Source organism: Acipenser ruthenus, chromosome 21 (assembly GCF_902713425.1).
Source record: "Acipenser ruthenus chromosome 21, fAciRut3.2 maternal haplotype, whole genome shotgun sequence".
NCBI classification, from domain to species: Eukaryota; Metazoa; Chordata; class Actinopteri; order Acipenseriformes; family Acipenseridae; genus Acipenser; species Acipenser ruthenus.
The window spans coordinates 26350199-26365792 of NC_081209.1; the positions used below are offsets into that span (position 1 = coordinate 26350199).

Consider the following 15594-nt stretch of genomic DNA (forward strand, 5'->3'; position numbering starts at 1 on the left):
GAGTTGAAAAGCCTGAGCTGTCGCAGTGAACATGGCGTGATATGGTAATCCTATTGGAAGCATACTGTATGTCAGATTTATATTTAAACATATGGCTGGCAGCCTCAGAATATACTGGCAGCCAGGTGTGTTCAATACATGCAGAACATCAATGAAGAAAAACAAATTGGATAGATTTTTTTATTTATTTAAAAGATAGAGAGGTGTTGTAGGATATTTAAATATATAAAATAGTCAAAAATAGTTTAAAAGTCAGAAATCACTAGAGCATAATCATAAATGTTCAAGAATATTATAACAATTATACATTCTATATTGGAACTGATACAACAGCATAACAATTGGTTTGATGGCCTACATTGACGACACTGACATGTCATCTATTCAAGAAAAAAAAAGACAATTCACCAAGAAAGACATCTCTTTTACAAAACACTTAAATGATCTATTAAATAGAAAATTATTGTTGTATATTTTACAAGTCGTTTTAAATGCTAATTTTTATATATATATAAATGAATAAACTACCATCTTACAAACGGTTATTAAAGTTTTCCAATATAGTTTCACATGTGTCATCATTGCATTACCAGGGAGTCTTAATAATCAAAGAGGCTCATTCATATCATTTACAGTAGGATTGGGCTGAACCATAAATGTATGGAAGTGTGAGTCCCCCACCCCACCCAGTGCATACATTATCAAGGGCTGATTTTAAAATCAGAGACCATAAGATTATAAAAGCTGTAGCTGGTCTTTCACTGGGGTCTGTTTACTGTCCCAGTTAGGAAATCTAAACGGCTACACAGAGATGTTATAATGTTCACAGAAACAAAATATAATGTATACTACACCACATACCAAGTTACATTGTAATCTTAAAATGAGAAGTGTTTATTCATACCCAAATACTTCCAAAATAATTATCATTTTTTATATTAACAAACAAAATTTTAATAATACAAATTCACATTTCATATATAAATATTTTATAAATGTCCTAAAGAGCAATTTCCAAGTTTGATCTCGTCCTGTACTGGGAATCTGAAATCAAACAGCAGATCAAGCACAGAATGCTTTGCTTCCAAGAGATTAAGCAGACAACAGATCAACTATTAAAGGGTATGTTTCGAGCAAATTATTATTCTGTTTTCATAAATGTGGTGGCTTGGTCGGAAGAGTGGAACCAACAGTGCAGGTTAGTGCGCCAGTGGGGAAGCAGTTTACAGCTGCCATAAACTAGAAAAACATTCTGGATGGCTTTGGAATTATAAAAAAACAAAATCACAAAACCCACAGATGTCTTTGAAGCATTTCTTTTGTGAAATATCAGGAACTGCCTTTGTAAACTTTTTTAAATTCACAGAGCTATGTATATCTCTGCGGTTTGAGAAATGGGAAACTGGCTGAAGGACAAAAAAAGCCTTTGTGGCTTGAATGGCTTGCTAAAGGTTATACGACACTATGTCAGCAGACACAAGGTGCGTACAATTTTACAGCACCTTCCTTGATTATATTGCCCCAATAAGCCTCTTAATAATCCTTTTCCCTGCTGCTTTCTCAAGACATTTAATCTCAAGGACTGGACCATAAAAAACAAGGTGCTGCACTCCAGTCCTCCTAGGTAGACCATTTCTAAATAAAATAAGAGCTTCTTAGAGTCGAAAATCTAAAACATATTAGAAGATTCTTTTAAACACTATGGTTTTAAAGCAAATCCCTTGATTATCTCTAAAGGGCTGATGTTCTGATACAGTAACATGTGCTGCCGTAGCACCAGCTGTGAGGCTGGCACGCTGTGTTCTCCACTCCAGTAGTGACTTGTACTGTATATTGGGAGTTTTCCAGTTCTCTGTTCATTGTTTATTCAGTGATCCTTCTGTGTGAGTTTGATTGTGACTGCTTTAACTTCGGTGTATTCTGCCAAAGCATATTCACCACTGGAAAAAAATAAAATAAAAATAAAACACATTTAGAAAACTGAACTGTACACAACCCTATGGCCCTTGGTCTATACAGGGATTGAAATAAGACTCCTACTGAATCTCATTTTCACCCATTCCAGGTTTTAATCTGCGCTTAATTAGCCCCAGTGTATAGGTAACAAGCGCAGGCGTGTCTTATTAAACTCCTAGTAAAACCAGGAATGGATCAAATTGTGCTTCTTATTTCCATCCCTGCTATATAAATCTACAGAATCCTTGAGACATTTTGGACCAGGGGCAAGTCTTTCCAGACCCCTGGACAGTTAGAGACTGCTTTCTTCCAGGGCTTTCCTTGTTTGCTTATAGAAGAAGTAAACCAGCTCCACTTGCTTCAATAGCTTGCTGACAACCCTCAGTAAAATACAACTTGGTACGGTGTTATTTACTTATTATGGTATAGATTTATATGTACTTCAATATCAAGCACCACAACTCATTTGCATGTCATTATCTATATATAGAAGACAGGATGTTCTTACAGTTCTCTGCCATTTCCTGACATCTTATAGCCGCCAAAGGGAGCCTGGGCATGTAGAGCATTGTAGCAGTTTATCCTGAGTGAGAAAAAGCAGAACTACGTCTATGAGAATGCAATGCTGAACTGCTGCTTTACTGTTAAGCAACAATACGCAACACAGCCTGAATTACTGAACATACAGATTATTACCAGTGGCAAACAATTAGGTTAGGAACCTCAAATAAAACCTCAAACTTTGATCACAGACTACTGTCCTCCTGGTGATACAGCATTTGAAATGGTCAACAGCTACAGCTTTTATTTGAATTGCTTTTGGGTGTTGCCTTTTCTCATGTTGACTTATTATCATTGTTCTGTAAATCTGCCTTTACCTGGCTTTGATCTTGTCTGGTGAATGTTCAGTGGTGGGATTGAACATATCAATTATATAGATATAGATATAGATATAGATATAGATATAGATACAGATATACAGCAGGCTGGTATGTAGACAGAGAGAAAGTAGGCTTAGCACAGTTGAAAGGTCATATTGCCACATGGTTTTAATGGAATGAGCAAGGCTGCTTAGTCCTGGAATGTACGATTCTCCAGACAAGCTCAAAACAAGCGGAAAACCATGAAGGTAAATTAGAGAAGAAATTGAATAATTCAATATTGGAGCAACACAATCCAGAACCACACAACAATGCCTGCAAATATCATGAACTAGTAAAACAATGACTGTCAATGTCATGAACTAGTAAAAAATGACTGTAAATATCATGAACTAGTAAAACAATGACTGTAAATATCATGAACTAGTAAAACAATGACTGTAAATATCATGAAAATAGTAAAACAATGACTGTAAATATCATGAACTAGTAAAACAATGACTGTAAATATCATGAACTAGTAAAACAATGACTGTAAATATCATGAAAATAGTAAAACAATGACTGTAAATATCATGAAAATAGTCAGGCAAATGTAAAAAACAAAAACAATAACAAAAGCCATTAAAATGCCATTTGAAGATATTCTTCAAGCGATTGAAAGGCCCCTTTGTTCTGGATGTGCGTGCACTGGTTTTGTAGAAGACTGGATGTAAGAATAGTTACAGTGAGAGTTCAAGTTTCCAAGCTTGGTGGGCACTACTGGTAGGATAATGACTGCTTCACTTGGAATCAATTTTAGTCAATAAAATCCAGGAACTGAACAGTGCCAAGGAGACATGCAGTCATCTGTTTAGCTCTACAAAATCATAGTAAACAATGCAGTTTAATATGCCCCACAATGAAGAAATCCAATACCGAAACAAAGGAAACCTTCTTGACAGACTGTAAATAGGAACCATGTCATTCTGGCTGAACACTGACATTCTTACCCGACACTTTCCTCAGGCTATGGAAACGCTAATGCTTACAGTAGTGTATTTGCCATATTTGAGCGCCATCTTGTGGATAAGATGCACAATTGCTTTAATTTCCAATGAATTGTTAGATTGTGTATCTCTATTATGAGAATGGTAGTGTATCCAGATCAGGCTCCCTCCTGTCTGTTTCCGCATTACTCCATTCATTTCAATTAGAGCACCAGCATTGCTGCAGGAGAGAGAACGAACTGGATACACTATGGGGTTCATAGGAGAAATTCTTTCTCTTCTGAAGAACGCTCACATGTGAAAAAGTGTGAATAAAAATATAAAAAATCCAGAGCTGCTATACAAACAACACTGGATACAGCAATGGTAAAGCAATGGTAAAGCAATGCGTCTCTTGTAAAAGCTGCAGGGTGTTCTGTAATGCGATTATGATATCATGTTAATGCCGGGTATAATTTACACTGTTGTATTGTTTCATGCAATGTAATAGTGGCACATAATAGGCAGGTGTTTGTGAAGCTTTCCCTTACTGCTCATGTGAACTAGGCTGGGTCATGTGAATTATTTCATCCTTATAGCATCAAAGCATGTCTAATTCACACAATGAACTGGGACTGCATTAAAGGAAACCCTTACCAGACTGTCCCAGACTCCAAAGCGGAAGCTGCACTCAGAGCTTTGTCCATGCTTTTTGTAAACACAGCTGCTGCCAATCCATACTGAGTACTGTTCGCTCTCTTAATGACTTCCTCTTGGCTTTTAAACTTAAATATACACTGTACGGGTCCAAAGATCTGTAATAATTAATCAACACAGTTAAACTGGTGTTTTTATAATAGGGCTGGTGAAGTTGAAATATTTATCCTGTTAAGAATAAACACGAATATTGGCCTTTTATCTACAAAAAGCCACATAAATGCTTGCAGAATCTAGTCCATTGGCGCCACCTCCTGGTCACTGTAATGAAATGATTGCGCTGCCTGTAGTCAGTGTCAGGTCTGTATACCTTCTGGGTCCCAAGATCATTTGTTTGCCAAATAATCAACTATATTTCAGCAGGTGGAGCATTTTAGAAATAAAACAAGACATCAATAAATGCTTCATCCGACATTCAATGTGATACCAGTTTTGGAAGTCACCATTTCAAAAGAAAACCAAACAAACTTTAAGGGTAAAATGAAAAACAAACATTCCATAGAACAGCTCTTCATTGGTAGTGAAGATATAATTTGGGATACCACTATTCTGGTGGGACGTCTAGATCATCTTTGAAGTGAGCCTAATTATCTCTTCCAAGACACCACGATATCTGGTAAGCAAGTGGTCTAAGTGGTGTGAAACTTACAAATACCCCTGATGTTGTTTAACTACATATACAGACAGTGGCGTACCTCCTCCTTAGCGATGCGCATGTGGTCTTTAACACCTGAAAATATAGTGGGCTGTATGAATAGACCTCTGTCCTCAATGGCTGAGCCGCCATATTCCAGCTTGGCACCTTCTCGCCTCCCACTGTCAATCAACTCCATGATCTTATCAAACTGCTCCTGGTCAATCTGGAGGGGGAGGGAGGGGGTCACCAGGGATAACAGTGAATCAAGCTGTTGAATGTGGATTGATAATAAATTAATAAATGTAAATCTATGTAAAATACGGTAGGGATGTAATATTTCAACTGATTAAAAGGAAATGAATGGCTCAGAGGTCTTTCTGTTGTTGCTGTTCTGCTGCACACATTTATGATCTCCCTGGCTTCTTATGGCACTTCATATTTCAAATACTTCAATGTTAAATCAACATTGGAAGCTGTGCCAGAACTGTCAGGTATCCAAAAAAAATGTCTTATTAGCTCCCCCTGCATGTTGCAGAGTGTAATGGTAAATTACATGCAACTAACCTCAGACACACACTTCATAAAGATTACTTAGAGAAAGCATGTTTTCACTGAATAAAGAAAGATCTGTGTGCATGAAACTTTTCAAGACAAACCAACAGTTAATAGAAACTTTAAGGTCTGCTATGCAGTGACAGTTGTCCCGAGACAAAGGTTTATAATTTATGAACCTTTACACTGAAGGTGGTTAAAAAGAGCGTGAGGCTTTGATGATCTGTGTTAGAAGTACCTGCGGTCCCTGGGACGTTCGTGGATCGAATGGATCCCCGACGATTCTCTTCCTAGCGTGCTCCACACTCCGCCTGACAAACTCCTCATAGATCTGCTCCTCCACGAAGATGCGAGAGGCGGCCGTGCAGCACTGTCCCTGGTTAAAGAACGCTCCCTGCTGCGCCTCTTCCACGGCCAGGTCCACTAGAAGAGAACCACAGAGAGATGCATGCGTCCGTGTATCACTGAGAGAGACTCCTGAAATCATTTCACATTGGAGTGAACTGGAATCAAACACAGCCTCCCCAACCACGTAACTTACATAATAATCAAACCACATTTGTAATTGGACAATGCCTTCAGAAATCCAAACAAACCTGTAAAGCAGTAAGCAATGTAAAGATATTGGCCTATTGGTTACACTTTGTCATAAAAAAAAGGATTATGCTTCTGCTCTGTTAATAATGATCTGACCTCTTCAAACTCTGTGAACTTTAACACCATCTCTGATCCCTCATCAAATGATTTGAAATGTCTGTTCAGTTTAAGGCAGACAAAAACACTTCTATTATCCAGGCTTTCTTTTAAGTGGTTTGACTGTTTAATGCCATTGATGCTGCAAATATTTGCCTTATGGATTCAGGAGTTACATACTTCAAATATGTTGCTTTGATATTGTCAGAAGCAATGCACCAGATTTATGACTCAATCTGCCATCATCACTACAGGTCAGTTAGCAAAGACAGTTTCTGTTATTGTGTTATTGACAATGAACAGGTGTATGTTACAACAGTATCAAGGAGGGAGGAAAGCGTTAGTTAAGCACTAGCCCATATTTCTATAATCAGTAGATATTTGAAATAATAAAATAGAATGTATATATAAATAGATCTTACAGTCAGCATCAGCATAAACAATGCATGGATTTTTCCCTCCTAGTTCTAGAGTCACTCGTTTCAAGTTACTTTTAGCAGATGCTTCTTTGACAAGTTTCCCAATCTACGAAAAAAAAATAAAATAAATGAAATGGTCAAACAGCACGTGAGTGTTTTGCAATGATGTTTATGTATTTATTAAAGAAACATACCTCGGTTGATCCGGTGAATGCCACTTTGTCAATATCCATATGGCTAGCAATGGCTGCACCTGTCGTGGGTCCAAATCCTGGGACTATATTCACCACACCAGGGGGGAAACCAGCCTGCATGGAGAAAATACTAACTGTAACCAGTTACAGACAAACAGTGTTCTAATACTAACTTCACTGTGATAAATCTGTTTGTTCAGGATGCACGTCTAAAATACTTCTTCTTTTTTAAAGGTAAGTCTGAAGGGGAGGATTATAATTACAATTACAGCAACACAACCAATGTTCCCCTGGGGATCGGTCTCAGCTACATTGGTATTTTGAGGGTTCCTCATTGCAAGGATGCAATTCTCACAATCTATTGATCCTAACAGGACTTCAGTGGCTCTACAGCGCATGGTCCACAGATGCATTTTCTAACAGCTTCCTTAATGAAGTGTTGTTTAAGATCTAAAGTAACAACCTGTGTTCCAAGAGAGTACCAGAGACATCAGGCTCGCTTACAAATTCATTCTTGGTGTGAACCTGTCAACAGGTATTGCTTTAAAAAACAAGCCTTGCTTAACGCATCAGTCTGTCAGGGATTATCCATAAACGTTTGGACTGCTATCATAGAAGACGAGTCGCTTGTTTGTTTGTTTTGCTTCTAGTATTCTCTATGCACTGGTGTACTCACTTCCTTCACTAAAGCACCCATGTACAGTGCTGTTAGAGGCGTCTGCTCTGCAGGCTTGATAACAACAGTGTTCCCACAGCTCAGTGCTGGAGCCATCTTCCACATAAACATTAACAAGGGAAAGTTCCACTGCAGGGAGAGAAGAGAAGCACATGTTTTTACACAGAAACAGACTGGATACACCCCTAATGAAAACAGGGAAGGGAAAGAGAGTTTCAGGACTAAGAATAAAGACAAAAGATAAAGCTCTGTGTTCCAAAGCGCGTCCGTCTCATATAGAGAGTCTAGATAGCTGACTGGCATTATCTTATCAAGCTGACACCAGTTCACATTCTGATACCCAGCCGTGTTCAACTGTGAGTGAAAGCAAACACCTGCACTGCATTCCCCCGGGGTTCACTTTGAACCTCTGCCTCAGAGCTCTGACAGATAGCATCGCTGTCACTAAAGAGCTGACAACAACAGAGGCAACACAACAGCCGCCCTACAGTTTGACAACGGGAGATGGACAAGTGCAGGGCAAATAGATGGGTCTGTGGCACGAGAATCTACTTGTGAACCTGGCAACACAGAGCGAATGTGTTTGCCAATAACAGTTTCATCACAAGTAGGTTTGCACTGACAAGTTTCAAAAAGGCCCAGTCACAGTTAACCATAAGCAGTGGGATTTTAAATATATTTACATCTGGAATGTAATAGGCTTTACCATGCTATTGAATTCTGCTGAAGTAATGATCAATTCCTTAACACTATTATTCATATGTAAATGAAGATGCCACATTCATTCATTCTATTAGCTTTCCATGTACAGCACTTCCGAGTGAAGACTCCAGTGTCACTGGCTTTGATGGGATAGTTTTGTACTATGATGCGCTTCCTCACCTGCGCACCCCGATTTCTCTCTCTTTTACTTACAGGGATGATGGCTCCGCACACACCGACAGGTTCGTGCTTAGTGAAACACACAAAGTCGTCATCTAGAAGGAGAGAAATATAAACCAGCACATTAGCGAAAGGGTTTTAAAGCTCTCCTGAGCCAAGGAATTGCACGCTTCTTTCTGGGCAAACCTTTCTGGACTCCAAAAGAAAAAATAAAACATGGGAATTATTGCAAGCCAATTCTAATCACAGCCTCAGAACAAACAACTATATATTATTAGAGAGTCATTTTGTAACTAGAGAGGAGGGAGCATTGAAAGGAGTGGGCTCTGGTTCAAGCTCTGTGAATTTTACCTTTGGCTCTGGTTTAAAGCTTTGTTCTGGGCTTAGAGACTCCATCTCCATTACTCTTGATACAAGGTGGCATCAGATATCGACACAAAGGCAATTTAAGGTGGTATTGCTATATTATGAATTAAGGTGGAACTGCTGATCGAAGGCTTGTCCGAGTTTCACATTAACAGTATGGCTTCCTTATTTATGTCAGAAGCCATCGTAAGTATGAAAGAAGATAATTCAGCTGAAATCAGGAAGCAATAGTCATTTGAAATATCAACTAGCAGATATTTGACGCCACAAAGACAGTTTTTTTTGTAAGATGCCCTTCCAATATGGAACTCTGATGAACCCTATTTGAGTCAAAACTTTATAAATAAATGTTTGGATAGAATGTACAGTTCACAGTATGATCCAAATTATTTTTTGTAAAATGTTCATAAGATTGGGTATGTTTATGATAACTTTTGGGATGAACCGTAGCTTTGCAGTTCTCCTGCCCTTCCCTAGTGACAGTGACTAATACTGCGATAGACTGGATGAGTTAGATATATTCATTTGTGGTAAATTGAAATATTCATGTATGAAATACCAAAAAACCTGACAGATTAGAAACAATGTGCCATGTAACGATAAGTGACTCGGTTATTGCGTTTATTTCCCTTAAACAGTGAGAGACTTTACCCAGCTGTTAGAGAGCGAGATGTGACAAGCCCCCCCCCCCCCCCCCCCCCCAAGCAGTAAGTCTAAACAGCGTGTAACCACTAAGTGTATAAATCTGACCAACTGGTTTACTGTAGCTACCATGACGTGTGTTTCAGAATTACGCTAAGCAGAACTGAAGCATATTACCAAAGAAACACCCACTGAGAACGTACGGTAATTAAAACACCCGCTGTAAAAGTGACTAAGTCTGAAACAATCTAAGAGACATCATACATCATGCTCACAGAAATAGGTTTAATCTATTTTGTAATAGTTTCTTAACTTCATCAGACTTTTAAAAATGTTTTCCAACAGGTTTGGCTGCCAGTGATACAGTTTTAAATACACTAACTACGCACACAAGCAGGTGACCTTATTGTGTGTCTCCTGATTGGTGTTCAGCTTCCAGCTGGTGCAGTCTTTAATTAACCCCTATTGTTTTTAAAACACCTGTTAGTTTTACAAAACTAGAAATAAACAACTAAGGTAGATATTTTAAGTTATCTTCATCACACTCAAGGTGTTTTGTTTTTTCATTTGGTAACATTAACATGTTTTTTTTTCTCCTTTCAAAATATAGAAGTTAATTAAAGAATTGAGGAAACGTGTTGAAAATAAGACTCAATGTGTATATTTGTATTAAGATTTTATGTATGTATGTACTGTATGTATGTATGTATGTATGTATGTATGTATGTATGTATGTATGTATGTATGTATGTGTGGGTCAGACCTCTTTAAATGGACTTACCCACTGGCATGGTTTTGCCATGTATTTTATCAGACCAGCCTGCATAGTATCTCAGAGTTTTTATACAACCTTCCAGGTCAATAAAAAATGCATGGAGGAATGGTTTTCCTGTGTCCATCGTTTCCATTGTCTGCAAAAAACAACACAGAACAAATATTTCATAAGCACTGGAGTCTTAACATAGGGGGTTACATACAACTTGAAGTGGATCTGATTGAAGGTCTGCCTGGCAACACACCGGGGCTTTTCACAAAACAACACATGTGGTGCTGCACGGTTGCAGATCCTCTCTGTCCTGTATGAATTCCCCAGAACAGTACTTGAGATTCCACTGCTATTGACAAAGAGCTCAGCCTGAGGACATCATCCATAATTTATCTATCGCTGACTTTGGACACAACAATTATATTCATTTCTTATGAATGGCCTCAGATCATTTTTCATCTAAATAAGAGAATGAAACCAACCGCATTGAAGACATCCAGCTGTCCTTTTATTTTTTAAAAAAAGCTAACACATGTGCATGCCAGGACTCACAGTAGAAGGACCCATTCATGCAATATTTTCATAGATGCTTTATGTTCAGTATTTGTGGGGATTTCTCTCAAATATATTCAGGAATCTAGCCCCATGTTTTGCACCTAAAACAATAACCCATATGCTGATGCTGCCTATAGAGAATGAAGAGTTCATTACTTAAAGCCCTCTGCAGGCGCATTCTCAGTTTGTCACAGATTCTCCCTGCAACTGCAGTGAAGCTGATTCACACACACAAGACTGGGATTCACAGGCAATGAAACGACAAAACTGTCTCTGATTCTCTGCTTATTTAAAATTGCAAAATGAAACGAATTGCAGTTCAGAACATACAGTTTGGGAACGATGCAACTTTCTTTTTTTCACTAAAAGATTGTTTTCCCCCCTAAAGCAATCGCTAAAGAACAGGGAGTAGCTCAACAGTGTTTTCTTGTGTTCTCTTTTTTATTTCAATAATTCTGGTAATACACCAACACACAGGCTTAAGCAAAACTTGTTATTTGCAATATTGAATAGTATCATCTACATACAACATCATCCTCTTATTTCTAACCTGATTCATTTTCTATGTTCTGTTTAATACTGCATTATTGTGTCTGCCGTTACTTCCCATGCTTATCAACTATTCTAGCGAAGACTTCTGAAAAGACTCCTCGACGCTGTTGCAATAGTTTTGCATTGAGCACTGAAACCCATACGTGAATCAGAAGGGATAAACGAAGATTTCTGCTTTTGTTTTCCTGTGCAAGAGCTGCCTTAAGCAATCTTTCGCTGTAAAAGCTCAGACTTCCTTTTAGAAATGTAATTGTCAATCCCCCAGGCTTTAATTATTATCAAAGCAACTAGCAAATAACTTATCCAGGTGCGACAATGGCTCATTAAATACATATCACCAAAACAAAACAAAATCCATGTTTATCTTGTCATCTCCAAGTTGACCCTCGGGTTTACTTCCATTCTGCATGTACAGGTTTGGGAGTCAATGCAGTTGCTGATACAGTAACCCAGCCTGGCATGTATGTACTTAACAGCCACATGTAAACCCACAAGAATATGACTTCATTCACATTGTTACTTTGTGAATTAAAATAGTGTTTCCTTAATAAGATGTGACAGCTGAATGAAGTGCAAACGGATTCAGACCAGGATTTGATTACGTATAAGAGCTGCCTATAATTTGAACTAAGTAATGTTTGCAACATAACATTTAGGAATGTTGAGTTAGTTGATGCAGTTTATTTAATGTTGTATTGCTGAAGTCTATGTTATTATCTAAATAGACTTCAATACTGCAGCCATTTAATTCCATTGCTCTTTTAATATATTCTCAATGTTTTTTACCTGCTTGTGAGCCTAATTAAAATACTAAAACTAATCAGAAATAACTTCAGAGTACATACCAGCCCCTAAATTAAATGGTGGAATAGTACTTTATGTCTTAAGTTATTTCTGTGTTCTGGTAAATAACTGTCTTTAATCTCCCATTACCTTTTCCTTCGTGTTTTTTAGGTCCTGTAAATAATACTTTTTTTTTTGTTTCTGGAGGTATAATGTTAGAAAGATTTGCTGCAGGAATACACATTTTAAACTGAACGATGATTATTTTAAAAACTGGGCCAGCCATCCTAGCAGTAAGCCTCTAAATATGCAGCTAATTACGTCCCCAGGCGCCATAAGAACAATAAAACAATCAGAACATGGACGTCAGTAAATATGGAATGAAGTCCATATTTTTCTTAATGTAAAATAAACATCATTATTATTTTTTATATATTATTTTAACTTCTGGGTTCCATTACGTGGGCACATTCATTTTTAAACCCTGTTTCTTTCTTAATTTTCCGAGGAACTGAACTTCTAAAACTGATATAGGCTCTGGCTGCATTCTCATACAGTTAGATACCAGTACATCAGGAGCACAGACTGACAGACAGGCAGGTAGGGGATGTACTTACAGCTAATACCACCCGATCTCTTTCAATGAGGTCTGCCAGCTTGTATAACAGTCTCCCTCGACTCGACACATCCATCTTCCTCCATGGAGAGCTCCTGAGGTTTGCTGCTTTTGCAGCTTCCACTGCCTTATCTACATCAGCCTGGGAAATGGAGATGTGATTATAAAGACAACGCATTGCACCACAAGAGAACATCTGAGCCACGACCTCCTGGTAGCTAGACTTCTAAAAGATGCAGCTATACTGGATAATAACATTTCAATAGGTGATTGTATGTCAATAGTGATCAAACTGCTGCAATCCTGATAGCCTCCTTTGGACCTCATCGTCAGATACTAGAAGTACCATCAAAGTAAAAAAATGACTTAATTAAGGTTCTCATAGACTTGCGTGTGCATTAGGAGCCTTGATTCTGATACCCTTGTGAACTTGTGCTAAGGAATATTCAGAACAAATATGATTAACGATTGGCTGAGTGCTGCTTCACAAGATATATATCCTAAGACATAAGAACCCACGGATATTTATTCACCACAAGGGATAAGTGGCAGACAGGGGCTTAAACTTGAGTAATATATTTGGTTACTGTGGGTTTTGTTAACAGATGGGAAACTTGTAAAATACATGGTTATACATTACCTATCGGTGATACAGCTGACAACATAAGAAAACAATGTGTAGATATAGGAGAACTCGTTATAAACAGTAGGGCACGTCTCGCAGATCCGACGTTAGTTTTGTCTGTTGGAAAATGAGCAGACTACGATAGTTTTTATAGGAAATACAAAAACAACAACAAAACGTTTACCTTGTCAGCTTCTTCCACGTCGCAGATTTTCGTGCCTGTTGCAGGGTTGTAAATCGGAAATTTAAGCCCGCTAACAGAAGCGTGCCACTCATTATTAATAAAAACCTATGGAAACGGAAAACAACGTATTCAAACAACCAACGTGCTGGTAATGTATTTCCAAACATGGCTAATATTGAGCTTTTTGTATAGACGTTTCCCCACTGCAAAAGAAACACGCTCGTTGCCGCAACAGACATAATCCAAAGGCTTGTAAACAAACAGCATCAGAGCTTGGTAAATAGCAACACGGTGAAGGTTACCTTGTGAACGAAAAAAATGAAGAAAATATCTTGGGAACACCCGCGATGTCTATAGCTATATATTAATGAAAGCATCAACCTGTTGCGCTCTGATTATAGTAGCACTGTGATGACTGTATTAGTATGACTGCATGAAGTAAGATACAGGATTTGTCATGTTGACAACTTACTGTAGACAAAAGGGCTCTTATTTGCATTTCCACCTGCGTTTCTCTAATATCAATCTAAAACGTGCGTGGCATTTAAAAGGTTCTGTCTCTGTACAGTAAACATACGCACACGATACTTTGCAAATTCATATTGAAAGTAAATATTCTCTGATGTTCATTAAAGTATCCACACTGATAAATCTGCATTGAAATGCTTGCTGTTGAAAAACAAATGCATATCACTGCTACACCCGTTTGCCTTATAATATCGCGCCTTTATATATATATATATATATATATATATATATATATATATATATATATATATATATATATATATATATAATGTATTTTAATGTCAAATAATAGCTGTGGTTTACTTTTGAATTAAGTACAGGCTATTTATAATACATTAACATTATATTTATAATTTATAATGCTGGTATATGACCAGTACAATTAATTTATTTAAAAAGAAAATACAATTAAATCAGATTACTACATGGTAACACACTGTATTCGTTTTTAATTGTATTACAAAATTAAAACTACAAATCCTTTTCAAATTTAACATTGAATTTATTTGACCTTTGTTTAACCAGGAAAGCCCCATTGAGATTAAAATCTCTTGTTCAAAGGAGACCTGGAAATGAATTTCCTAATAGTATTACGATATTAAAAGAGAATACTACAGGAATCTTAAATAACATTTTGAAATGAATGTAACTAACACATATATCCCGGACATTATCGTTTTTGTTTTCCTCGACATTTCTAAGCATACATGTTGTTAAAAGTGTATTTTAGTTCATAGTGAATTCATACAAATGACATGTTAAACATTTACAGCGTTTCCTCATCTTCCCCCTAAATCCGACTAATTTGTGTTCGTCTATTTCAAACACAACCGTCTAATAGCGCTGTACTATCTAAATGCAACTGAAGCAACAGGCTGTGGAGTGTCTGTATGCTGGAATCGCCTGTCCCAGTATCTTACCTTTGTGTGCTTCACTTCCAGGTTTTTAATGGGATGAGGAACGAATGGGATTTTTCTCTCTGGCTGTCCGTTCTCTATAGTCCCGTTCTCTGCCATATTAAATATAATTACAGTACTTATATTATAGATTGCTCCGCTGCTGGGTGTTGATGTCTGTGTGTCTAGCACATTCAACAGGCTTTATAAGAAATGCACGTTCCTCCCAGCCGATAGCGGTTAAGAACAGGCTGGGTTACCCCGCCCCCAAACCCTAATCGCTGCTCTTTTTTTTCATTCATATAATTCTGGCAGTAGCAGTTTTACCTGAGTTAAGATTTTAGACAGAAGTCAACACGGAAAAAATATACGTGCGTGTTTTTTTCTTTATTGTTAACATTGTCATATACCTAAAGTTTTACAAGAGTATTGCAAATTCCAATATTTTATTTGTAATGCTTGTTTACACACAATGTACACTTTAAATTTACTGTAGCCCTAGCCTA

The 15594-nt window shown here is 37.6% G+C and overlaps 1 protein-coding gene across 1 annotated transcript; it reads right to left on the minus strand.

Annotated features, from left to right (window-relative positions):
- Positions 1-172: 172 nt before the first annotated feature.
- LOC117427647 (retinaldehyde dehydrogenase 3-like) lies at positions 173-15300 on the minus strand. The gene is made up of 13 exons (XM_034045820.3): positions 15113-15300; positions 13665-13769; positions 12857-12997; positions 10365-10494; positions 8609-8670; positions 7694-7822; positions 7018-7131; positions 6827-6929; positions 5950-6134; positions 5218-5382; positions 4463-4620; positions 2465-2539; positions 173-1940 (listed from the first exon to the last, which is right to left on the minus strand). The coding sequence occupies exons 1-13, from the start codon at positions 15206-15208 to the stop codon at positions 1868-1870; spliced, it is 1536 nt and encodes a 511-aa protein (XP_033901711.3). The 5' UTR covers positions 15209-15300; the 3' UTR covers positions 173-1867.
- Positions 15301-15594: the final 294 nt, after the last annotated feature.